The sequence below is a fragment of the Argentina silus genome (genome assembly GCF_951799395.1).
Source record: "Argentina silus genome assembly, chromosome: 12".
Taxonomy (NCBI): domain Eukaryota; kingdom Metazoa; phylum Chordata; class Actinopteri; order Argentiniformes; family Argentinidae; genus Argentina; species Argentina silus.
The window spans coordinates 20,279,119-20,306,079 of NC_139666.1; the positions used below are offsets into that span (position 1 = coordinate 20,279,119).

The 26,961-nt window shown below is 46.4% G+C and overlaps 1 protein-coding gene across 1 annotated transcript in view; it reads right to left on the bottom strand.

Moving 5' to 3' along the window:
- The window catches only part of adcy5 (adenylate cyclase 5), a gene marked incomplete at both ends in the record, with an annotated part of 63,938 nt that overhangs the window by 23,377 nt on the left and 13,600 nt on the right, over positions 1–26,961 (bottom strand). Inside the window, 2 exon segments of the mRNA XM_083681466.1 lie at positions 5,483–5,604; positions 7,443–7,592. Coding sequence (XP_083537592.1) covers positions 5,483–5,604; positions 7,443–7,592 — 272 coding nt within the window.

Consider the following 26,961-nt stretch of genomic DNA (forward strand, 5'->3'; position numbering starts at 1 on the left):
ACACACACACACACACACACACACACACACACACCGACACACACGTCTAACCTTGGAAAAAGGACCAGTAATCAAACCAACAGGAATCAAACCAACAGCTGCTTCTTCATCACTTCTACCCAAGTGGTTATGTCAGGGGACTTAGCATCCAGCGGCCTCTCTCCCTATTGGCTGTGTGAACCGGGATTGGAGGGTTGAATGGCAGGCACGGCAAAGCACCAGACCATCGCCCTTAAACACAGATTATCGGCTTGTAGTTGGGGACCGGGGTGCCAAGGCTGCTATTTATAGCTGCAAAATATAATCCCTGTGCCTCCCACGACCCAGGGATTAACAGCGTCACAAATATTATCTAGCAGAAAGCATGGCATCTTTCCCAGGGTTGGGACTTTACTAGGCCCGTTTTGGAGGGTGTAGGCGAGGGGGGGGGGCACAAAAGGGACTAGAGAGAGAGCTGTGTCAGGTTCCTTAAGCCGCGTTTAATCATACCACGGCGATGACTCACTGGGAAACTTGGAAGAACAGCCTGAAATAGTGATTTCTTTTCTCGGAGGGACATGGATGACACTGTAGAGCCATGAACCAGCACTGGGACATGAACCAACACTGTAGAGTCATGAACCAACACTGTAGAGTCATGAACCAACACTGTAGAGTCATGAACCAACACTGTAGGGTCATGAACCAACAATGTAGGGTCATGAACCAACAATGTAGGGTCATGAACCAACTGAGCATGTGTTTTAGGTTTTAGGTTTTTATGTATGTTTTATGTTTTTATGTTTTGAGTTAGTGTGTGTGTGATTTGATTTGACTCACAAGCAGACAACACTGTGTTATGGATAGAGAGGGGGGGAGAGAAAGAAAGAAAGAAGGAGAGAGAGAGAGAGAGAGAGAGAGAGAGAGAGACAGCAATGGAGACAGAGAGAGAGAGAGAGACAACGACAGAGACAAAGAGAGACAGAGAGAGAGAGAGAGAGAGAGAGCAGCAGAGATCCAGGGTGAAACGTGACACCAGGGCTACAAGAGGGCATTATGTTAAAGGAAGTTGTCAAGGACGTGAAATCACTACACGCCTCAGCGCTCTCTTGTTACGGGCCTCCGCATGAATACAGCAGCCAGCCGGACGGCCGGCGACCACGTCCCACATCCCCTGAGGTAAAAGAATGCGGAGAGAGAGAGAGAGAGAGAGAGAGAGAGAGAGAGAGAGAGAAAAAGTCCTATTTCCTGCTTACATAGCGAGCCCCTCGAAAATCCGTTCCGGGTCAGTCTCTCCGCTGTATCAAAGGGCTGCAGCGCTAGCGTGGCCTGACCCCGTGACCCCGTTGTCCCCTGGAGCTGGCAGTGGCGCAGACGGCCAGCCTTTCATGTCCCGGCTGCTTAACCCCGCAGCACTGCTGATGATTGGCCGCCCCCCAACCCCTACCCCCCCCCCCTCTCTCCCTCTCCAACTCCCTCTGTTTCTCTCTCCCCCCCTCTCCCCCCCTCCACTCCCTTCCTCTCTCCCTCCGTCTCTCTCTGCTTTGCATGCCTTGTTCTCCATATCCCCCTCTCCTTCCTCTTCACAGTTCTAGTGTCTCTCTTGTAATCTCAGGACAGTGTCTGTCTGTCTGTCTGTCTGTCTGTCTGTCTGTCTGTCTGTGTCTGTCTGTCTCTCTGCCTGCCTGCCTGTCTGTCTGTCTGTCTGTCTGTCTGTCTGTCTGTCTGTCCGTCCGTGTGTCTGTCTCTCTGCCTCTCTGTCTGTCTGTCCGTCCATGTGTCTGTGTCTCTGCCCGCCTGTCTGTCTGTCTGTCTGTGTGTGTGTGTGTGTGTGTGTGTGTGTGTGTGTGTGTGTGTGTGTGTGTGTGTGTGTAATCATAACGAACCACGTGTGTGAGGGAGAGAGAGAGAGAGAGAGAGAGAGTAAAGGGGGACAGAGCCAGTTCTGTTCATAGACACAATGCAATTATAAACGTTGTCGTCATCTGGAGTGGAACTGGCATCTACCAGGGAGCCCAAACAACCCGCTGACGTAGTAGTTGTTGTTGTTGTTGTTGTTTACTCCTTGTGCCATACCGCTCCTGTTGACGTGTCTGTCTGTATACAGTATGAGGCTCAGTGATGCAGCGTTCTCTCAAGGCTCTCAGGCTAAAGGTTAGCACACTGGCACGGACACGGTTACACAACAATACGCTGCGTACAATCAAAGACATTGTCTTCTTGCAGACCTACCGTATCCATACTCACTGGAGGGGGGGGATGAGCTCCAGAAACAAGCCTCTCCACCCCACTGCTCACTTGCATAACTGGCCTTGCGGAGCGGGACATATTGGCCTAATTGCAACAGGGAAACAACAGGGTCTCCTGACCGGCAGCACGGGGGGCTGAGGGGAGTGTGTGTGTGGGGGGGGGGGGGGGGACATGCTGCAGGACACGATCCTATCTGCCCTCCCACGCCTGGCAGGCCACATCACGCGCAACACACCGCCGCCATAACGCCCCCCCCCCCCCCCCCCCCCCCAACTGTACCGTGACACAACCTGAGACTTTCACTCTCACTTTCTCTCTCTCTCGCTCACTCTCTCCTCTCTCTCTCTCTCTCTGTCCATCTCTCCCCTCTCTCTCTTTCTCTCCCCCTCCCTTCCTCTCTCTCTCTCTCTCCCCCTTCCTGTTGTCCGTCTGCGGCCCAGCGGAGCCCCAATTACCCAGGGCTGCCGTCGCTCTCGCACAAGCCTCCCGTTAGCAGGGTATTAGCCGCACAGCCGGCACAAGCTTAGCGGGCAGTAATCCCCCCCGAACCCCCCAATGAGTCAGCTAAAAACCTGGGGGCCGCTGGGGGCCGCTGGGCTGCCTAGCTTACAGCTTCTCCCTTCTCCAGTGCCCCGCTGCACGGCCAACTGAGAGAGAGGGAGTACCGAATGAGTCACGCCACGGCTAATGGTTACTTCCTCGTTGACGTGGCGTCTTCGACGTTGATGACAGCATCTGTCAGCATCTTCTGCTACAGTGTAGAGAGCTTACTTATGTGGAGTGGAGTGTTAACCTAGATGGCGTTTTAACTATAGTTTATAGTGTGTGTGTGTGTGTGTGTGTGTGTGTGTGTGTGTGTGTATGTATGTGTGCCCGCGCGTGTGTGCATGTGTGCGTGTGTGTGTGTGTGTGTGTGTGTGTGTGTGTGTGTGTGTGTGCGTGCGTGTGTGTGTGCATGCGTGCGTGCCTATGTGTGTGTGTGAGTGTGTGTGTGTGTTGATAGCAGTATTGAGGTCAGCGCATGTCTCAATAGCCTACATATGAATATGATTCTGTGTACGTGTGCTGGAATCTGTTCTCTAACTTGGCCCTGGAAAAGGGGTTTGGGGTAGGATTGTGTGTGTGTGTGTGTGTGTGTGTGTGTGTGTGTGTGTGTGTGTGTGTGTGTGTGTGTGTGTGTGTGCGTGATTGCTTGGGTGGGTGTGAGTGTGAGTGTGTGAGTGTGAGTGTGAGTGTGAGTGTGAGTGTGAGTGTGAGTGTGAGTGTGAGTGTGTGTGTGTGTGCATGCATGCACGCGCGTGCGTGCGCGTGCGCATTTTGGCTAAAACATCAACCGTCACATGCATTGTACCTTCCAGCAGGAACTTCGGCCTCGGCTCCGAGTCAAACCTCCCTCCCGTTCAGCCTCGACTCCTAATGCCCCCTAGTCTCTGCCGTCGCGAGAGGCAATCGGCTGATAACAATCGCAATAAAGACTGATGAAAAGAGGTTTGTTGTTGATAATGAGTCAACGTACATGACCCTCCGACTCCATCCATGTGGTTTCAAATAAACACTTCAAAGCCTCAGAGTCCACAGCTACAACAGCAGCTCTTTATGTGTTGTGTGGGCCTCCAGGACCGCCTGAACACTAGGGCCCACCAGGCATGGCTCAGGGAGGACACCACATGATGTGTGGGCTTCTGTTTGGTGTCCACACCCCACACAGCCAGGGAGAAAACAAACATCTCTCCATCTCTCTCTCTCTCTCTCTCTCTGTATATCTCTCGCCATCTCTCTCTCTCTCTCTCTCCGTCTGTTTCTCTCTCTCTCCATCTCTTCTCTCTCCCACGCTATCTCTCTGTCTGTTTCTCCATCTCTATAGATCTCTCTCCGTCTCTCTCTCTATCGCTACCTCTCCATCTCTCTCTCTCTCTCTCTCTCTCTCTCTCTCTCTCTCGCCCCCTCTCCCTCTCTCTCTTCCTCTGCCAGTATGCAAACGTGGTGCAGTCGATTCATAATCCACAAGATGGTGCCAACTCGGATTCTTATTCCTCGCACAAACTACCTCGAAATAGCTCATCATCGCTAGCGTCGCGCGGTGATTAGTTCTGGCCTCTACGACCGCACCACCGGAGGGGGGGGCGTTTAGCGTACACGTACTAATGGGACGATGCAATCATTCATTGTCTAATTGCACTACCGCACGTGATATATGTCTGTGTCTACCCAAGGCTTCTTTGTGCCTTTTAAAGCCAAGACAAAATGTCTGACAAAGCCTCCACGGACCTTGTGGTGTGTGTTCAGAGTGACAGAGATTGGCATCAGGAAGCGAATTATAGTGTAGGGTTTGCCAAGTTCGACAAAGGAGATCACCTTGGAATTAACATGTCAACAGATGTACGCGTCTGTTTGATAGCATTCTTCATTCCGTGCCATGCATGACAATGAGCCCGTCCTACGATTTCTACCTCCGCCAGCCTCCCCTGGTCTGTAGACCATCTAACAATAACAGTGAATATCCAGAGGGAAGAGGACGTGAGGGAGATATGAAATTCACACACACCATTCTATGACACTATCGCTGTACGGCATGCAGAACTGGGAGGCCGGTAGTCCAGAATCCCAATTAGCCCATAGAGACTCATACTGTACATTTCCCATTCAAATTCCAGAGATTTTCTGCTAATATTACGGTATAGAATTTCTGTTATGTTCAAAATGTACTTAGTGTTGGAAGAGCATAATCATCATTGGATTATCATCAATACGTACAATCACAATATTGATCTTGTGCATCGTTTCAGAATCAATCCTACACTGTACACACAGTATCAGTACCATTCAATGTCTATTGGACCGCTAAGATGCTTCCTGCTGAAGCTGCCTCAGAGGCTAACTCTAACTCGAGGCTAACAGCAGCAGAGGGTTAAAGGCATAGTTCACCCAAAATGACAGTCATATTCCTTTATTAACGGAATGTATTGGGGCATAGCCTGGAGTGTGGCCTGGAGTGCCTTGCAGGGGAGGCTGATGGAGGTAGAAATTGGAGGATGTGTGTTTGATACCATTCCTCATTCCATTCTATGCATTACAATGAGCCCATCCTCCGATTTCTACCTCCACCAGCCTCCCCTGCTGCCCTGGTGTGTACGTGTGTGTATGTGTGTGTGTGTGTGTGTGTGTGTGTGTGTGTGTGTGTGTGTGTGTGTGTGTGTGTGTGTGTGTGTGTGTGTGTGTGTGGTGTGTGTGTGTGTGTCCTCCCCTGCTGTACCTGACATTGTCGTGCTTCTGAATGTAGATCTTGTGAAACATCATATCCTCCTGCTTGGCATTAATGTCAGCTTTCATCTCCATGGCGACGTGGCGGGGGAGCACGGAGAGCAGGAGGCGTTCCTGCAGGGGGTAGGGAGAGAGCGGGAGGGAGAGAGAGAGAGAGAGAGAGAGAGAGAGAGAGAGAGAAAGAGACAGGGAGGAGAGGAGAGATGGAGAGAAGGAGTCAGTGAGACAGAGAGAGTGGTGTTGATTCTGGCCATCGCCACAGGGGGACATGGGTAATTGAGTTCTCCTCCCTCATCCATTCTAGTGTCCACCTATGACTGATGACCCTGCTGAGAGACGTCATCACTAGGTGATGAGTGTGACCTAACCCTTGATGTCATCACTGGGTGACGAGTGAGGTCCGACCCTTGATGTCATCATTGGGTGACGAGTGAGGGCCGACCCTTGATGTCATCATTGGGTGACGAGTGAGGGCCGACCCTTGATGTCATCATTGGGTGACGAGTGTGGGCCGACCCTTGATGTCATCATTGGGTTACGAGTGAGGGCCGACCCTTGATGTCATCATTGGGTTACGAGTGAGGGCCGACCCTTGATGTCATCAGTGGGTTACGAGTGTAGCTTAACCCTTGATGTCACCACCTCTGTGTTTACGCCACAGTGTGGGCCGGTTGTGTGTCTGGCACTGTGCTACAGCTAGTCTGGCTGTCACGGAAAGGCTGGCTAGGCTACCGCTGGGTTACAGGCAGAGGGGAGGCTGGTGGAGGCAGAAGGGAGGCTGGTGGAGGCAGAAGGGAGGCTGGTGGAGGCAGAAAGGAGGCGATGGAGCCTCCACCGTGTCACACACACACCTCCTCTCATACCCTGCCAGTCCTGCCCAATTAGACTGTGCTTTTGGCACGGTTAGGGCTTAGAGGGCTGCCGTCATTACCACCTCCTTAATCTGGTTCATCTGAGGACACTTGTACTAAGAGACACACTAATACAGTATAAGGCATTGCTCATGTTATGCATCAACCTGTGTCTGTTTGAACTAAGAAACTGTGAATAGTCCATGCAGGCTTTTAAAGAGATGCTATAGGATTTGTTTGCCAACATTTGGCTTAAAGGGGCAATCTGTAATTGATTCATCTTTTTTTTTTTTTTTTTTTTTTTTTTTTACTTTTAAATGAATTATATATAGCTATTGATTCTTGAAGAATATAACGTATAAATGCCTCGTGAGCTTAGATCATCTGTTTTACCTCATCAGAACCCAAAAAATAAGCTTGTTTTACTCCATTGTTTGTGAACAATGCAATTCAAAACAAAAATGTGTTCCTTAATAGATGGGCAGTCCTTGCATCCATAGCTCTGTCTATGAAATTGAGAGTGGTTACATGGGTCCTCCAGCCCCATCCTTCAGCTGTTTACCAAAAATTGCACCTTTAAGTGTACAGTGTAAGTAATTTCTTATCTCACAAGACCACACAGTCCTCAGTTTAGGCCCAAGAAACATTTGCAAAATAAGCTTTTTCTCATTGAAGTGGGGAGGTGTGCACCTCTCCTGTCCAATCAGGTAATACCGGGACACGTTTTTGGCTCGTGAGCACTTTTCGAACTAGTGGCTAAAACGATAAAAAAAAAAATCTAACATCTCTTTAACAGAACAGTTTCTGTCACCTTACTGCTTAGCAGGGACCTGAATATTCAATTCAATTTCAATCAAATGTATTTTTACTTTTTACTTTTTAAATGTTGCAAAAAGTGCTTCACAACAAGAACAACACTAAACAGCATAAACAATAAATACAATTCAAACTATTTCATCTAACAACAAACCATAGACCCCCCAAAAAAGCAAGCCAAGCAAAAAAACTCCCAAGAGGGGAGAAAAATGTAGTGCACAGTGGCAAGGAAAAACTCCCTGGGAAGGAAGAAACCTTGAGAGAAGGCTGGTTGTGGTGTCTCACCTGCTGCTGGTTCTCCCTCTGGGAGTGGAGGCGGGCCTGGATGCACTCCCTGGTCTCCTGGAAGGCCTGTCTCTGAGAGCCCTCGGCGGGGTAGTGGGTGCACACCCCCACGATGTTGGTGCACGAGAAGATCAGGACATTGGATACTACCTGTGAAGGTGGGGGAGAGAGGGAGGGAAGGAGAAGGTGAGAGTGGGGGGGGGGAGGGAGGGAGGGAGGGAGAGGAAGGTTTAGAATGACGTGATAGAGAACGATTACTCAATCCGCTCCGCGACGAATTACTCAAAATTAGACGTTCATCTCCATATGAGGGATTTGACGTGTACAAGTTAACCTTATCCTTCTTCTACATTTCCAGTATTCCATTCCATAAATGGAATTGTGTTTCGTCTCCGGTCCTAATCACGGATTTGGAGACAAAAAAAGCCATGATTCACGGCTGAAAGAGAGATAGAACAAAGGAGAATCTGAGAGAGAGGGAAAGAGAAAAAGAGAGAGAGCGGTTTTTTTTTTCTGGCCCTGCAGCGGTCTTCCCTCTTACAGAGGGGAGAGAGGCACCTCTTGTGCCCCCTGCTCCCCCCTCTCTCTCTCTCCCGCTGGGGTTGGGAACAGGGCGTCTCAACTCTGTCCTCACACTCGTATCAGGGACATAGACACGTTTTCATAACATCCTCCTGTCTGAGCTTCCCCCCTCCACACACACACACACACACACACACACACACACACATCTCTGACATGACCTTGCTGCCAGAATAACTCAGACAGAGGCAAGCCTAATGGACCTAGTGAGTGTGTGTGTGTGTGTGTACGTGCATGCTTGAGTGCGTGCCTGCGCGCGCATGCTTGAGTGCGTGCCCGCGCGTGGGTGTGATTGCATGTGTGTGTGTGTGTGTGTACGTGCATGCTTGAGTGCGTGCCTGCGCGCGCATGCTTGAGTGCGTGCCCGCGCGTGGGTGTGATTGCATGTGTGTGTGTGTGTGTGTGTGCGTGCGTGCGTACATGAGTGCGCTGACAGAAACAGAGACACGGTATCGAGTGCAGCGCAGGTCGGACTGTGTCTCAATAAGCGAGGTGCTCTCCGATTGGTTGAGTGAGACCGAGCTCCACTCTCGTCCGCTCCTTCCTGAGAGGGCCAATCAATAGTGATTACAGGCCCATCTGTGCAAACACACACAGCACCTGAAGGCTCTGAGCTTCCCCTCGGCTCAGCAGAGAGAGAGGAGCACACTGGAGTCCTGAGACCGGGCGCCGCGGGCTAAAAACAGCCTTTTCACAGAATCACACAATGGGGCTGAATCACCCACTAAGTCGCATTCACACCGCTGGCTCCTCCGGTGACGAACCAAATGAACAAAACAACATTTCCTTATGAAGTTGATCGTCCATTAGCAGGTCTCAAGGGCGAACGAGAGGAGAGCGCCCTGGCGAGACGGGAGGGAGGGAGGACGGATGGATGGAAATCGGGGCTTTGACGAGTGAAAACACGACTCAGAGAGAAAAGAGACGGGGACTTAAGGAGATAATGGGAGGCGAGGGAATGAGGGACGGACAGATGTTTCTGCTTTATACGGGGAAGGCTGAGTACTCTGACTAATTGCGTCGAACCTGACCACAACGGACCACAAAATGACACTTGAGAGGGTAATTGGCGAAACACCAGACCATATAGGGAAGCCCTGTGCACTTTGGTCTCATTAGCATTACAAATGTATTTCTTCATGTCATCAACAACAGATTATCTACTGTTGACCAAGTGACGTTGTAGGGGTCGACATGAGGAGGAGGATCTGTGTGTGTGTGTGTGTGTGTGTGTGTGTGTGTGTGTGTGTGTGTGTGTGTATATATATATGTTTCTGTGTGTGTGTGCATGTCTGTGTGTGCTACACAAGGCAGCTGCTAAAGCTGAGGAGGAGCCAGATGCACCCCCGAACCCCCCCTCCCCCCCTCCTCCCCACACACACACACACACACACACACACACACACACACACACACACACTGCCATGGAAACGGCCATGTATCAGATAAGGCTTCCATTGGGTCAATGCAAATATTCCCAAGCAACAATCCTGCTCTATTTATACTCCCTCTGCTTGCCCTGCCCTTATTTGGAGGCCAATGAAGTCTCAGACTACTGGGTGAAATTGGACCCAAAAAACACATTCAGCTTTTTTCTCTCGATGGTATCAGCCAATGAGCCCTGCTCAACAAACGGACTTCAAAAACAAAACAAAATGGAGGGAAAATATCAATGGGTCTCTGATAAGCTTGTGGTGATGTTGTGAATCAGTGACTGTGTGTCAAGGCCAGCTGCAGCACTAAGAATTAGGTTACTAATAACATAGACAAAGGGGGAGAAATCAAAGGACAGGCTCATTGTAATGCATGGAACAGAATGAGGAATGGTATCAAACCATTCCATCACCATTTGTTTGATACCATTCCTCATTCCGTTCCCTGCATTACGATGACCCCCTCCTCCGATTTCTTCCTCCACCAGCCTTCCCTGGTAGACACACATAAGTCTACTATGAGGAAGCCAAGTCCCATCAACAAATCCTGCAATAACACAGAGACGGCTCAATATCAATTTCGAGCTCCTGTTATATCCTTCTTGCTTGAACACTTGACACTTGTGCTCGACAAAATCCATCCTAAAATATTCAAGGCATCTTGTTTTCCCCATCATTGCTGAATCCCTCGGAACACACACGCACACGCACACGCACACGCACGTCCATTACAGTCACACTTTACATCCAGTTTCACCCTATACCTGTGTAGTTACGGTAGTTACGGTAATTCGTCATGGTAAATCATTCATGTGAGAGCGGCGGAGCATATCACAGGTGTACGTACCGTAATGCTGGTACGTATCACAAACAAGTACACAACTGAGGCCCCCGGGGAGGCCCCCCTAGGACAACAAACGCTGTTCGCCTAATGGATATCTCCCCAAGTGCATTACTCATCCGTGTCCCTGTACTGTACTGTATGTGTTGAACATGCAGAGTGAACACGGCAGAGGTCAACCCCTCCACCGTGTGCTGTCTGCTTAATGGATGGTTCCTGCTGCACTCAGCACCAGGAAATAAACATCTGTCATTACTCACAATAACAACAACAAAGCACAAAGAGAGAGAGAGAGAGAGAGAGAGTAGGACACTAGAAGAAATAGCTTACTGTGTGGTGTGGCAAACATTGGTTTTGCCACATCAGAGCTGTTACAGAGGTCTCACAGAGCTGAGGGATCATGTGGTTCCTCTGGTGACATCAAGGCTCAGTTTTAATTAGGCTTGCCTAGTGAAATGAGCTTTATTGCTCCCTCTCCAAGACCATGCCCGAGTCACGGTCTAGCAGTATGCTCCCTCCAACCCATCTGTATCCCTTTCTTCTCAAACCATTGCTCTCCTCGAGGCTATTAGACCCGAAAAAACAAACATGGCACCGCGGCATCTAGTGACCTATTTCTCTACTCAACAGTGATGACAAAGTGTGTGAGAACTCAAACAAAGAGAGAGAGCTGCCACTAAATCTTCCAAAATAAACCTGTTGCATTTCTCTGTCGTCCCGTTGACTGACTCATGTTAATTGAGCTGTGCCGTGATCCGGCATCGCGGCGCGTCCGTAGTAACCAGGGAACCAGCCGAGCACACTCGCCTGTGTACCTTCCTAGGTGCAACATTATTTTAGAGGGGGTGATTAATAATTGCCAGCTGGAGCCATAAAACCCCACAGAGCGAGGCAGCCTGGGTGTCAATATTTGCCCTGCAGAGAGAGGGAGAGTCCCCGTTTTAGCTTTCCCGCATCTCAAACCTGTCTCTCTGAGACTTTCCGTCTCAAACCTGTCTCTCTGAGACTTTCCGTCTCAAACCTGTCTCTCTGAGACTTTCCATCTCAAACCTGTCTCTCTGAGAGGCCCTTTGAGTCCCCAGAGAGGACAGTGAGTCACAGATCCATATCAGGAGTCCCACCGTGATGAGTCAAGGTCTGTGAGTGGTAGTCACTGAGCTTCCCACCACTGTCAGGACGGCAGGGTCACTACCTATCGTCCACCATAGACCAGGCTCTTATACCAGGGCTCCTCCTCCTCAGACCTCTACACACCCAACACCCTACTGTACATTACCTGACCTTGAGGATAAAAACAAACAAAAAACACAGAATTAGTTTTCTTCCTTTCTCTAGCACTGTGACTGCTGATGGCACTTGTTCTTATCGAAGGTTTTTTACTTACGATGACTGGTCAACTATAGTTGATTCACCTACTTTAGATAAATGTACTTATTGTAAGTCGCTTTGGATAAAATAACTTAAATGTAATATGGAAATGTAGTCATACTCCTCAGCCAGGCGTGTCTGACATGGCGTCTCACGCTAACTGTGCTGTGAGTTGCAGCGGTGCCACATAACTCTGTCGACACCTACAGTCGGCGCCACAGTCGAATTCTAGAACAAATAAATAAATAATTGGTAACACTTTATTTTAGTGAATACATATTAGGCACTCATTTGGAGCTTATAAGTGTTTGCTTTGTTAGTGTTGACCTTGAGGTTAGGGAGGCTAGCTAGTAATCCCAAGGTCGCTGGGTCAATGTGAGCCAGTGATTGGAGGGTTGCTGAAATCACATCTAACTGGCCAATTACTACATGACTTATAACATGAGAATAAGAAAACAGTGAATAAAAACCTAATAACTGGTTAGTTCTGAAAACACTAATAAGCTTTCCCCCTTTGGTGTTATATCATATTTCACCAATGATAACAGCTAGACTGTAGATGGTTTATATTGGGGAATTCTAATTCAAACATATGCTGCTAAAATCCCCCATGTTTGATTAATCTCCCCCTCCGTCCCCCCACTCTCTTTCCTTCTTGAAAGGGAAAGCATCTGTAAACATTTAGCATTACTGCTGGAAAAAGAATCCTCAGTGACAGTCTTAAGGTTGAGAATGTATCATGGCGTGATTTTATATGTTAAATATGATTCCCAAGTGTGTACTCTCCTTAGTCAACACAATGAAGCGCATTGTGTGCTCTTGAAACAAATGCAAGTCATGTGACGAATGTGGCATCCTAATTATTGTGAGCATGCATCTGGTATTGTGCCACATGGTACTGTTCTGTATTGTACTGTATTGTACCACTCTCATGTGCAAGGGTGCTGTAATAGTAACCTTTTACCTCAGGTCATGAGTCTTGTGATGTCTACAGTATAAACCAATTATAATACTTCACAAACTCTTTATATTGTCTACAGACATCTGACATCGACAGACATTGTCTACAGATATTGACATCTACTGTATGTCAATTTCAAGTGTCACCTTTCGACACATCATGTTAATGCTGATGAGCTGGTGTTCAGCACACGTTTAAGACTGTAAAATCACTGTGGAAGATTGCAATTACGGAATCCTGATCAGCTTTGTCCTTACTTTACCATGTCTGAGAGAGAGAATATCTCCAGAACACTTTATCCACCTGGGATGAAAAGATAAGCTGTTTGAACTCATGGTGCACGTGTTTGAAACCATTCCTCATTCCATTCCATGCATTACAATGAGCCCATCCTCCGATTTCTACCTCCACCAGCCTCCACCGGTTTGCATAAATACCATGAACAACAAATATCAAAAACATCTTATTTTATAATCCCATTCCTCATTCCATTCCATGCATTACAATGAGCGCGCCCTCTCATTTCTACCTCCGCTGGCCTCCGTTGATGCTGACAGTAAGTGCATCTTCACAGTACTGCCAGGGAGGGTGGCACACAGTGGGAAGGCTGAGTAGTTTCCATGAGGAGATATTTCAATGCAAATGGAAACCTCTTTTCTCAAAACGCAATATGGGTTTGACCTATCTTACATTAGCAGCGCCGTAGATTAAAGAGGAAAGTGTCAAAGTAGGAGTTTTGCTTAGGATTCATGCTATTCTTAAATCCATTAGTACCAAAGAAGATGCTGCAATGCTATTGAGAAGATCCATTTCTTTGAGAAGACGCATTACAGATAACACTTCTGTTCCCCTTGTTATATCAGCAGCAAAACTTTGATCACTCCTTCTTGAACATTCCAAGTCACAACTTTATCTTGTGTTCCCATTTCCATAAACAGATCGTCATGTGACCTGTTATGACTTGGAGGACGTGACAGAAACTGAGGATTTGGGGGGAGGGAAAGGGTGTGTGTGTGTGTTTGTGCATGTGTGCATGCGTGCATGTGTGCATGCATGTGTGTGTGTGTGTGTGCCTGTGGTGATGGTGGGTCCATTTTATCAGTGTGATACTATTTACACTGTAGTCTTGTGGCTAGTTAATTCATCTTCTGAATGGAGCCAGACTCCTATGGGTACCGAATATTTTCATGCGACACAGGAGATGCTAAGCCCATGGGGTCGTAAATGTCGATGTCTGAGTCACGCCTTTGAAGAAGAAAGGTGAGCACACGCACCGAACAGAAGAAAAAGCATTTTAAATTTTTCACCTCCCACTTAAAAAAAAAGAGAGCCACATGGGGCAGTGGGCTTGGGAACGCTTTGATGTCAACTGCTAGCAATCAAAACCAATTTCCTCCTATACATTAGGGCCCTGAAAAGAAACAAATGTGTTTCTAAAATGCAGGTATACTCAACAGACAACTCAGACCAAGAGAGAATATAAACCGCCTGGCTGAAATTCCCGTTGCAGACTTCAGAGACACCAAGCTGATAGGAGGAGGAGAGTTTTGTAACTACAGGAACTGAATCACCAACACACCAGGAGAGGCTGGTGGAGGTAGCAATCGTAGGACAGGCTCAGTGTAATAGCATGAAATGGACTGAAGAATGGCATCCTCATTTCATTCCATGCATCACGGTGGAGGTGAGGGCAGAATTTTGGTGAATAAATAGAGGGATAACTGGTCATTGGCGACTAGTAATAATACATGAAAGATCCTCAGAAACATCGGCCATTTTCCCAGAATGACCCCTGCAATATGTTTCCCCAGCTGCCTCTCCAAGCTACACAGCTGATTCAATTTGCTCATCTGACATAAAAACACTGGGAGGTCCTCTTTTGATGCAGAGGCTGAAGCAATCAGAACTGCATAAGGAGAGGGAAGGATGGCAGTGTACCATTGAGCTGTTTAGGGATGAGTACAGCCAGGGTATGGTTACAGTTACATGGCGTTCTGAGGGAGAGAACGACACGCGTCGTCCCCAAGGGCACACGCGTCGTCCCCAAGGGCATCACCTCATTAGCAAGGGTGACATATGGCTCTAACCCCAGCCCCCGACAGACAGGCTGGCTCTGTGGAACTAGAGGCCTGGAGGCTGCCGCAGGGGACCAAGGTAAACACTGATCCAAGAGACATCTCCCCTCCCCCCCCAAACCTGGAGGACAACAACCCACAGTCTCTGTATGTGTCATGAAAAAGGAATACATTTCATTCACGTGTCAAGAGAGCTGTTTGTTGCACAGACTTCCCAGAAATGAAGTAACACTCCAGGGAGGGCTAGTGGAGGTAGAAATTGGAGGACGGGCTCATTGTACTGCGTGGAACAGAATAAGGAATGGCATTAAACATGTGTTTGATACCATTCCCTATTCCGTTCCATGCATTACAATGAGCCCGTCTTCCAATTTCTACCTGCACCAGCCTCCCTTGATGTAGGTCAATAATATTGCATCTATATTTACAGTTATTATGTCAGTGTTGCTCACCACATAAATGGATCTAACAGTTTATTTAATTAAATGAAACCAGCACTAATTCTGTATGCAAATAACTCATTTTTATTGGTCAGAATTGGAGAGGCAATCCAACCAGGGTTCAATGTTCTTCAGTGCAGTTTTCTACTGTCTCTTGGATGATATCAACATGACAGCCCCTTTCCCTGAGCCCCTTTCCTTTCAATTCCCCAAATCATCCTTCATCTCTCCTCAACTTCTCTCTCTCTGTTCTGTCCATCCCCAACCTTTCTCTCTTTCGTTTCTCAGCTCAAACTCACAGCTTAAAAAAAGACAATGTTAGAAACAACAACCGGCTGCCTACAATCTGCCCAGAGCACCGCTGCCTCCAAACCCTCTACCGTACACAATGACACAATCAACAGACGTGTCACTGACCAGAATGTAAGTTGCGTGTTGCGATAGCTACAATGGGAGTGAAATCAATGTGTTGCTAAGAGACACCAACCCCAAATTACTGATACTGAACTTTCCGGAGACCTAATAAATGCCAATACTCTTGTAGTAATTAGTCTATTCAAATGAGCAATCATCTCTTTCCCCTCCGGAGGCTGGATGCCATTTTAGGATTTGGAATACAGACAGATTTGTTTTGTGTTTTAACTTTTGTATGCAGTCGATTGGCTTTCAAGAGAGTTCTGCTTCAAGCGTGTCTTTTTCAAGTGAAGGCTTCCCACCTGTGTGAGATAAACACGCACAGTGAAAGCTTTCAAGCTACTTTTCCTCATTGGAAATAAGTCATTTCAGCCGAGAAGGCGACACAAGGACACGCCAGCTTCAACAACTCAAGTCCTTGTCGTCTCCTCTGTAAGAAGTCTAAGAAATAAAGTGGCGGAATATGATTCTCTCCACTCTCCGCTTGCAGACAAAGGGTCTTAGGCCATAGACTATCATGGACTGTTCTCAGTACGGCGAGAGAGAAAGCTGATTTATCATCTGGCCCGGCTTTGTCAGGTGCATTCTTAAGCTCACCTCGTGAGGACAGAGAGGAGTGTAAGAAGAAGAACTTAAGAGTCTGGTGGGGGGACGACATGTGATTATGTTCCAACTAAAATAGATTTTTTTTTTTCTCATTTCGTTGACGATGGGCCTCGTCAATAGGAGCCTCTGTTTCCTCTGTGGCTGATGTCATTAAGTTGAGCTGTGCTGTGCTCTGTGGCGCATGGCCTCAGTCCTGTGAGACTCAGCTGGGCTCCTGCTTATGTAACACTAGGCCAAAGGGCTCTCAGCCAGTCTCCCTACAGATGCAGAGCTAAGGGGGAGGAAAGGAGGGAGGGAGGGAGGGAGGGAGGGGGGTGGGAGTGGGGGAGTGGGGGGGACTTAGGGCAGCCCTCCACACTGCAACAGCCTGCCCTTTGCTAACTCCACTTTAGTGGAACGGGTGTGAAAACTACAGACAGAGAGATGGTCTAAAATGTGGTACAGGCATGCTGGCTGATCATTTGAAACTTGGGTCAGATTTTGCATTAAGCTGCCTCTGTACCTGGTTTCGTAACTCAACTCTATTCAACCTGTACAATAAACTGAACTCAATTCGCCATGTAACCTTACTAGTAGTTTTACATCTCAAACACTTCTGATCGTGGAGAGATCATTAGTCTGTATTGTACTTGCTTTACCTGTTATGAACTGTACGTAAGGAACTCACTTTGTTTCCTATGGCACTTCCAATAGGATTTGCTATGTTTGTTTCCTGATGATCTCAGACCACTAAACATGGTAATGTAAGGATGTTGTTGATAGTTGTAATGTTTCTTTCTTGTCCCTTTTTCCATATGCTGTCAACAGCATAACCACCTGTGACCTAAATATGGAGTCAAGACCTTTAGCTGTGACAGAGGCCATTCACATGATAATGAATTAATTTGAACTCTGGACAGCGTTTGCGCGACCTCAAACGTTAAGGAAAGGGGGCGTTCAGTGACGTACCACACTAAGGCGCATACCATATCATCGCAAGGTCCCTGGTTCGATTCCGGCCATCGACATATCCTGCATGTCATCCCACCTCTCTCTCACCCATCCTTCCTGTCAATCTCTACTATCTCTATCCCAATAAAGCAGAAATAGCCTAAAAACATTTTTAAAAAGTTAAGGAAAGAGCTGATTAGGAAAGCGCAGCACATAAATAGTGGACGCTAGCAATAGTGCATAATAAGAGTGTTTTTAGGCAGGCTGCTACAGTGTATAATAGACTTATGACATCTACTGACAGAGGACAATGGGTGAGCCAGGTACTCTGTGGTCTAATGGCCATACTTGACCTGGAACACTTAGTGGAGCAATGAGGAGGTGAATGGCAGAGAGCCTGTTTCAGTAATGGACTGAGTGACCTCTGACCTCGCTGGTGGCCAGCCTCGCCTCGCATTGGATGGCTGCAATCAAGATGAAAGCAATAATAATAACCAGAAAATTAAAAAAAAAAAAAAAGAGGATGCACTGAACAATATTATTATACTCCAAACTGCCACTGCCAACAGCGGGGGAAAAAAATATATAAATTGTGAAATGAAGCTTGGGCGATGTGCAATCATTGAATCTGTCGGAGGGAAAACAATCACAATCATTTTGAAATTACATAAATGAACCAATTAGGGGCTGTTGAGCCTGTTGATGCCTTTATCGGAGTAGGGCCGTGTTCTGTTAGATAGACCACAAGGGATCCCCGCCCTGATGGCTAGAGCTAGGTTAATAGAATAAGGCTCTTTGCCCTGACGGCTTACAGGCGCCTGGCGGCTCGTTAGCGAACCTCGATTCCCAGGATGCAACAGCATAGAGGCTGTTCCCTTCGCTGTGCTAAAGACACTGCACTAATAACATCATATATAACTGTAAGATCTAATGAACTATACGCCTCTTAGAGCCAATATCGGACCAAAGCGGTCTCTGTCTACTCCGTTACACAACCAAGGGATTTGAAATCCATAAAATGGACTGGTTTTTAAAGGTGATTATGTGAAGTTAGATAACAGACAGACAGGGCCTTTAGTCAGTATGCTCAGGCAATGCATTTTCAATTAAGATACATTGAGGCTACTTTAGAGAAGACTGGAGTTCCTTGCCAAACTGTCAGGGCTTTTTAAAGAAGCGGTGTAGATATATGAAGTGGAAACAAGTGAGGGATCATTCATACTTTGCACAGAAGCCAGTCGTGCTTGTTTTCAGAAGTTCCAGAACTACACAACACGGCAAAGATTCTAGTGGTTAGGTGGTCTGCAGCTGCCTGATTTAATAATAATACTGGCTTCATCGTATGTGACAGGAGTTAGTCTATTATTCTCTGAGGCAATACAGATAATTCAGACTAAAAGGGAGACTGGCAAAATCTCAGCTGTAGCAAAGGCCCTTCAAAGAGCAGTCCAAGAGGAAAGACATAACATTGGCCAGGCCCAGAGAGCGGGGTGTCTGATCTTCATTGCTGTTGCCTACTTTTAGTGCTCCCAGAGCACACTTTATGTTCTTCCTCATTCCAATTGGCAGTCTCTAATATCAAACTCAGCATCCTCTGTCTAAATGGTATCGCCAGTTAAAAAGTATATTTTAAAAAATATGCACTAGACCGATGGAAAAAAAATTAACCCAAAATGCACGCACAACTGACTCTCAAAAGAACTGGCGCTGAACATAACAGACATACTGTACACACTAAGGTTTGGAAATGAATCGTTGAAATCAACTGTGCTTTGTGACCTGTGGTCTCCCACTGAAACGGCCAATCACGACAATTTCAGGGACACATCTTATCACCCACAGACATCATGACAAACAAATATGATTTCTAAATAAGATAAACATACTTACTGTGACCAGGGTAACATAATACTGTAATATCCCTATTTCATGGTGATTAAATGAAAGCTGTATACTATATAAGTAAATCATGAGTGATTGGGGTGCTTGAGTTTACGTCTACCATCCTGTTTTTATGACCTACTCCGCATGACAAGCTGGGCTGCCGTGTTTAGGTCTCCAGGAGCTGTTGGACAGCCTGGGACGATGAGCAGAGACAGGCCTACCTCTGTTTCTTAGAGATCAAACGGCCGCGCTTCGCAGTGCACAAAGCCAAAATAGACCAGGGTTCCTGGTAAATTGGGAGATTAGTTGGAATACTGGGGTACGAGCCAGTAAGGCCAGCCTGCCTGTGTTATAACACCTGTCAATAGACTTAAAAACAATACAACGCATCCCCATTCCTATGCGTATACACCAGGGGAGGTTGGTGGAGGTAGAAATTGGAGGACGGGCTCGTTGTAATGTGTGTTTGATACCATCCCTCATTCCGTTTCATGCATTACAATGAGCGTGTCCTCCAATTTCTACCTCCACCAGCCTCTACTGGTATACACGGGGTAGCATTCTGTTTCTGTTATAATACATTGATGTACATGATGGAGCAGTCCCTAGTCTATTGATAAATCCACCAGTGAAGGCTGGTGGAGGTAGCAATCGTAGGACAGGCTCATCGTAATGCATGGAATGGAACCTCCACTAGCTGCCACCAGCCTCCCCTGAAATCCACAAATGATCCTTTAAATGATAGAGGAATCTAATGCTGTCCTTTCTGCCTCCTGGATAACCCATTAATAAAAGCACAGAGAGCAAGTGAAGGTTGGCCTACATGGGGAGGCTTTGTCGAGGTAGAAATCTGAGGCTGGGCTCATTGAAAAGCGTGTTATCTATGCCATTCCTCACTCCGTTCCATGCATTACAATGAGCCCGTCCTCCGATTTCTACCTCCACCAGCCTCTACTGTGGCCTACAGTATCTGTTCAGGAACCTCTCAGTGAGATCCACTGATCTCCAAAGCATAGAATTAACCAGGGTGAAGTAGATAACTACTCCTCGTTCTTCTATTTAAATAACATATCAAATAACATTGAGAATAAATTACATGTATATTCTTGGGGAGTGAATCTTACTCAGCCTACGTCTGACAAAGATTCACTGTCTGGTGCCCAAATATCCCCTGAACTCTCTCAGTCATGACACTCTGACATATTTTTAACATACCAACATCAAAAGATCTAAATATGAAACAAATACCCTGTCACTTCCTCTTCCTCAGGCTTACGAGGAAAAAAAGCAGAAGTACGACAACTGATTTTCATTCATAAACATATAAGGAGAAAACGTGTATAATAATGTTTCGACTTATGTCTTTACGGCACATTTCCCTCCCCATATCTACTCATGACCTAATTCTTAAATTATCAATTAGCCTGACTTAAACTCAACATGAATGAGCCACTATATCTTTCGCAAACAGCTTTTAATAGGCTTCTCATTTACAGTATATTGTACAATTCCTCGCGACGTCAAAAACCCACAGGACTTCCCCTGTATCCATGCTCCTCTGCAGTAGAATTATTCATAAACAAACTGTGAAACAATGAGATACTGTATAAACATAGGCTGACATAGTATTGACCTACAGTCGGTCTACTGTATATAGGCTGTTTATTGGTCTATTATCTGCGCTTCCCAATGGTTTATGTCCGCTCAATCGCTCATACAAAGCGACTTACAATGCCCCAGTGTATGGACCGAAACTCAATGTTTTTTCATTATACTCATCAGCAATTGTTCTGTTGTGTTATTTTTGACACATTAGCAGTGAATGCTGAGAGCAAAGCGGGGGGCCAGGGGCGACGACACAGATTGGTGTTTTCATGGCAACAGCTTTTGTTTGTGCAGGAGATAGATGCTGGTGGTGGTGGTGGTGGTGGTGGTGTGTGTGTGTGTGTGGGGGGGGGAGGGGGGGGGGGGGCTGGGAAATCTATTTTAAGAGCCATTCATTGCTTAATGTCTTTTGATAATTCAGATGTTTTACTTTTTCATGGATAATGGATTACACACTTGCAGTGGGACAAATGCACTACGGACACTGGGCACCATTGTTCCCAGTCCTCAAAGTCCCCATTACTGGGACCAGGCAGGCAAAGCTGTTAATGGGGAGTGGACCTCTGCTAACAAGGCTCTCCGCTGCTGCTAAGCTAAAGCACTTGGGATTTCTCACTTAAACTCAGGGGTCTAATTCATCTAGCAGTAATTTGCTGCTGCTGCAGTACAGAGCCACATCTACTTGGGAACATTCGAGGTGGTTCTGATTGTATTAGTAAAGCTACTGTTTTGCAGTACGCTACATGCTAAATTAATTGTGTTACTGTTTTCGTTTTTTTTTACTGAGAGAGAGATTTTTCTAACATCTGAATTCATATATTTTTTACTGCTACACTCTCTTAGCATGGTAAAATGTTTTCACAAGAAGCCATTGGTCGAGGTTTGTGCTTTTAAAAGAGTGGAAATTTGGCAACAGAAAATCACAAACATATGCTGAACACATCAATAAAGCAGATTTAAGACACTCAGTCACCCAATACCGCCTCGGAAAACCGTTTGCTCATATTTTGCCTTAACACTTCTCATGTGGCTGCTTCTTGTATTAATCATGTACACACAATACAAGCCAAACACTCACACACTGGTTGCTTTCTCTAATTACAAGATTAAGCAAAAAATGCAAACTGCTGGCAGAGACACAATGGAAATAGCCAACCCCTGAGGGCCAGCAGGATAGTGGAGGGAGGGCTGAGAGAGACCGGCTGCCAGACTAGTCCCAGAGAGCGAATATTCCCTTTCCCATTACCCTGTCCTGGGTACCTTCTCCTACGCTGGTTCTCATAGTCCTGTAGTAGAGTACACTACTGCAGCGGAGATGCAGAGGTGGTTGGATGTACAGTAGGTGTGCGGGTAAGTGAGGAGCTGCATAGGGACTCATAGTTATATATTGTAAGCTATATTAAATACAAAAACTATGTTTTAAGCTAGATATTTAAAAGTTGTCAAAAGCCGAAAGAAAGACAGGAAATTCAATTAAGCACCGTAACTCTAAATCTGACCTATGCGCTGACCTCATTGGAGGATTAGAGGAGAGAGGAGCCCCGGGAGGCTGTTGGTTCTCTCTCCAGCACATTCAGTTTGGACTCCTGCAACAATAGCTTTGTTGTTTGCTTCTCTCAAACTGCCTAATACTTAGTACTCAGAGAGATGATAGACCTTACAGTGGACTGTTCTCACAAGAATAGCCTAGCAAGAATAGAATCCCGCGGCCGCGTCTCATAATATTCCTAATTTGCATAGTGTTATTCTCAGTTGTATGTTCCTAATTGACTACAGTCCCCTGGTGGAGCTGACTCACATGTGCTACTGTCCGCTTCTGACCTGATTGCATGTTGCAGAAATGCCCTGGTCAGCTACCGTACCGCCTCCCAAGGTTCAGATATTGGTTAGTAGCTCCAGAGGGCCTTATAAGGGCTTATCAGACCCTGTGTTTTCTTAATGCTGTACCTCACAGTCAAAACACATGTGGAAAGCATCGCTGGAGAGAGATCTGAGGGCGATGTTCTAGACTGCAACCGCAGCATAATGATCACTTGCATATCGCACTTTACTTAAGGACTACTTCTATAACGGCAGGATCTGTAATTTTATATCCAATTTTAACTCAATCTAACCAAAGTGTATTCTATATATACACATAGAGGAGAAACCGATGGGGACACATGCTCCAGTCTCTTGTGAGAATGAACACTCAGCCAATATTAAAACCAGGCTGTCAGGCTGACAGTCATCTTTGTTTCTCCAAGGCCCAAAGCAATGTGATGTGTCTCACATCAAAACACACTAAACTGCATATACAGTAGCTGTGTTAAGAGTCACAGTGAGAAACGGATTGTACTGTATATAGCTATGTTTGGAGTCACAGTCAAACCCATTGTACTGTATATAGCTGTGTTATGAGTCATAGTAACACACATGGTACTGTATATAGCTGTGTTATGAATCACAGTAAAACAGTGTGACCACCCAGAGCAAAGGCAGTCATTGGATAACATGCATTTATACAGAGATGAGCAAGTGACGTCATGCCAGTTTCCATATTTTGACATTCATAAACCCTTCAAACAATGTCTGCAATAACGACTGTAGACATAAGCACTGGAGCAGAGGATGAGGACATGCTCATAAATATGACATCTTACTGCTCTATTCATATCTCAATTGACATCCTAAAGTACTGTAGCACGCTGTATAGCCCCTGGCACTAGATCAGAGCCCAGGGGAGGCTGATGGACGTAGAGAAACGTGTTGGATACCATTCCTCATTCCGTTCCATGCATGACAATGCGCCCATCCTCCGATTTCTACCTCCGCCAGCCTCCCCTGACGGTCATCAAAACTTGTTTAAGGGATTAGATCACTGAAGGTTTGCCTTCCTCCTCTGAATATTTCATCGGTTCCTCTCATGGTGAAGTGAAAATGGCAGCACTTTATTCAACTCAATATAAAGGATGCGGGAGCTCTCTTTACCTACAGCACAGCCTCTCCTCTCCAAACACACGCTCTCTCTCTCTCTCTCTGCCATCCTACAAGGATCCCCGAATCCCTGTTGCTACCGGGCTGCCATCCGACGCATCACAACAGTTGCCGTGGCAATGCCTCGCTGTGTGTCCCCATCAGAATTCAGAATTCTTTTTATTTGGCCAAGTATATTTGCACATACAGGAAACTGACTTGGTGAGGTTGGTGCATGGGACATAAAAAACAAATAGCAAATATTGACAAGAAATTTACAAAATAGCAAAAATATTAACAAAATAGCAATAACAAATTTACAAATTTACAAAAAAGAGCAGCAGAACAATACATCTTGTAGGCTGTGTGAGACTAAATGGCAATGAGGCACACCATAATTAGAGTAATTGTAAATAATTAGAAGTTACACTGTCATGGGCTACAAAGGATCCTCTTGGTCTGCTAACTAACTAACGAAACACACTTGAGTGTGTGTGTGTGTGTGTGTGTGTGTGTGTGTGTGTGTGTGTGTGTGTGTGTGTGTGTGTGTGTGTGTGTGTGTGTTCATGTGCAAATCACCATCATGCTAATCTGTGGGGTAACACGATCCCCATTCCCCCGCAAAGACCACTGGGCCCTGTAGTTGTCAGTGGTAATAACGCCTCACATCAAGCCTCTGTCATGCACACTCCCTCCTATCCTATGCTGGATGTAGGGTCCCGTTCTCATGTCCTGCTGACAATGGCAGCTATTGGATTCTTACTGTAAATCTTGGGTCAGGGATGCATGTGTAAGATTTAGACTGTTGAGAAATATGCTAATCAAGACAACCAGTTGGAACTGGTTTTCACCACACCCAGTGACGGTGAGGGATCAAGTGAAGTGTGACATGAACTATCAAACCAATCAACATACAGATATAACGTAAGGTTAACTTGTTTGAGTGGGTCATGTGACCACTAGAGTGTAGAGTCCGCGTTATCATGTCCATAACCATCTGAAGGTTATTAGCGAATAAATGTACAGTTCTTTATCCTTATCCCGTCCGAGTTCTTCTGTTTTTTCCGAGTCTTCAATGTCATGCTAACAATGGCGGCTCTATATGAGCAGTGCATGCTGGGATCAGAGCCGACTACAGGGAGATGTTTGGCACTAATGAGAGTATATCAACCGGATGCTCAAACGCAAGCAGGCAATCAGCTGTGCTCAGTGATCTGCAGGCAAGCTTTAGGAAATGCATTTCTAACATACAGTAGGCTAGATCAACACAATTGTATGGTACTGTAGAGCATGGCTTTGAGGTGTTTCAAAATTAGAGTTAGCAACTTGTGACAGTCCAAGCTTTGGGGAGTAGCTGACTATAATATCAGCCATTTTGAGCTGGCAGCAAAAACCCAACATAAGACTATTATTCCCTCAACGCCTCATCCCTCATCCACAAGCAGGCTTCTCTGATAGTGTGAGCGGAGCATCCTAGTGCAAACACGGGGTAAGTGTTGCTTTACAGCTCTCATAGGAGCCGGTGTTCCTCTGTTTGCTCTGCTGGTTCTCACTAACACCAGCCTTTATGACCCTCTTCTCTGAGCAGCAGAGTGAAGCAGGACAGGTAAACATCCCTTAGGACTAACACACGTTTTATGTACAGTGTGCAATACAATATTCTGTCATGTACAGCTCAATGACTGAGAAAGACATTCAATGATATAACACGCACTAGTATCCACTGTGCAAACTTATTGTGCAAAAAACGTGCCACCTCACTGGTTATAAAGAATTACTCTGCTAGGTTATGATGACCCAAACAAAACTCTTCTCCCACAATTCCGTCTGAAGTAGGGCAGGCTGGTGGAGGCAAAAATCGGAGGATGGGCTCATTGTAATTCATGGAATGGACTGAGGAATGGTATTGAATGAGGAATGGTATCACGTGTTTGATACCGTTCCTCATTCCATTCCATGCATTACAATGAGCCCTTCCTCCGATTTCTACCTCCACCAGCCTCCCCTGGTCTGAAAAGACTCGGTGAAGGGGCTGAGGAGAGCAGGTGACACTGCCATAAATACAAACCTACGGTGAACGTGAAAGCTACACCCTATAAGAGACATAGCACAGTAACATACTGTAACCAACAGAGTAGTGTAAAACAGGCAAGACCAAAACTTCTCCAGCAAAAGCCTCTTTTGAAAATCTTTCAACATTTCAATCTTTCAATCATCTCTCATGGTGTGATTCTCAGGGGAGTGCTTTTCCTTTGTATGGAGGACTATGACAAAGGAAAAAGAAAAAGAAAAGAACAAAGAGAATCCTGAATCCCTCGCTCCAACCATCCTCTCACCAACCCACCAAAGATAGGGAGTGTAATTCTCCCTCGTTAGCCGCGATAATGCAATTCCTTCCCCTAATTAGCATAATAGCACATAATGGTCATAGTGGTCTCTCGTCTCAATCTCATCACATTAACAATACCAGCCTGTTAGCCATGCCCTGGTGTCATGCAGATCAACTCAAGTAAGTGCATTATATAATACAGCCATTTTAGGCGCTTCACCACCATCTGGGCCCAGGGAGACAAGTGTCTAGAGCCAGCCTTCATTATTGGGAGATGCATGTGATAACATCGGTCAGGCACGCCTCTTGATTGCGATTTTACCTATTATTTTCTAAGAAATTACATGGTAAAAGGCTTATGACCAAACAATTCAATTTTAGCTTGCCTTCTGATTGCAATTTTACCTGATAGACCAGGTTTTCCTGAATAAATGACATGGTAAAAATGCTTATAACCCTGTACATAATAATGACCAAATAATTCTAATTTATATTTATATTATAAATATTTTAGCTGGTTAATAACTTGAACTAAATTCCTGAAGCGTGAATCAAGTACAAGAAAGTATGCATTGCGACCACATCATTTCTTCTGTGTTAATATTAGGTGAATATTGCACCAGCTGCCTAGAACTGTAAGATCAAGCCCGACCTGATTTGCTCAACCAGTGCTCCAGTCCAAACCTCCGCAGACATACCTGAGCTGCTACAGTACAGTACCTGGGCCTGTGCCAGCCGCTCCCCGGCGCACCTATGCCCCCTGCCATCATCGACTGGACCAATAACCCGGCCCCTGTGTCCGTCCAATCATAAGATCTTGTTACATTACCACAGCATATGGCCTCACAGAGGGAGCGGGCAGACGGGCAGCTGAGGGGATCGTTTCCCTGTACATCATAGCGCTGCTTGTTTAATGCAAGCGGGCCAGAGCACAAACAAGCGCTCCTGTATTCATGGGATTCACTAAAGCCCTGGGATCTGGTGCCAGTCCCAGCTGCTGCTCATAGCTTACAGTAAGAGAGAGGCCTGTGAGCTCCGTTTCTGTCGGCCCCTGCCCACCCCTGCCCCCCCCCCCCCCCCCCCCCCCACCGCCCCC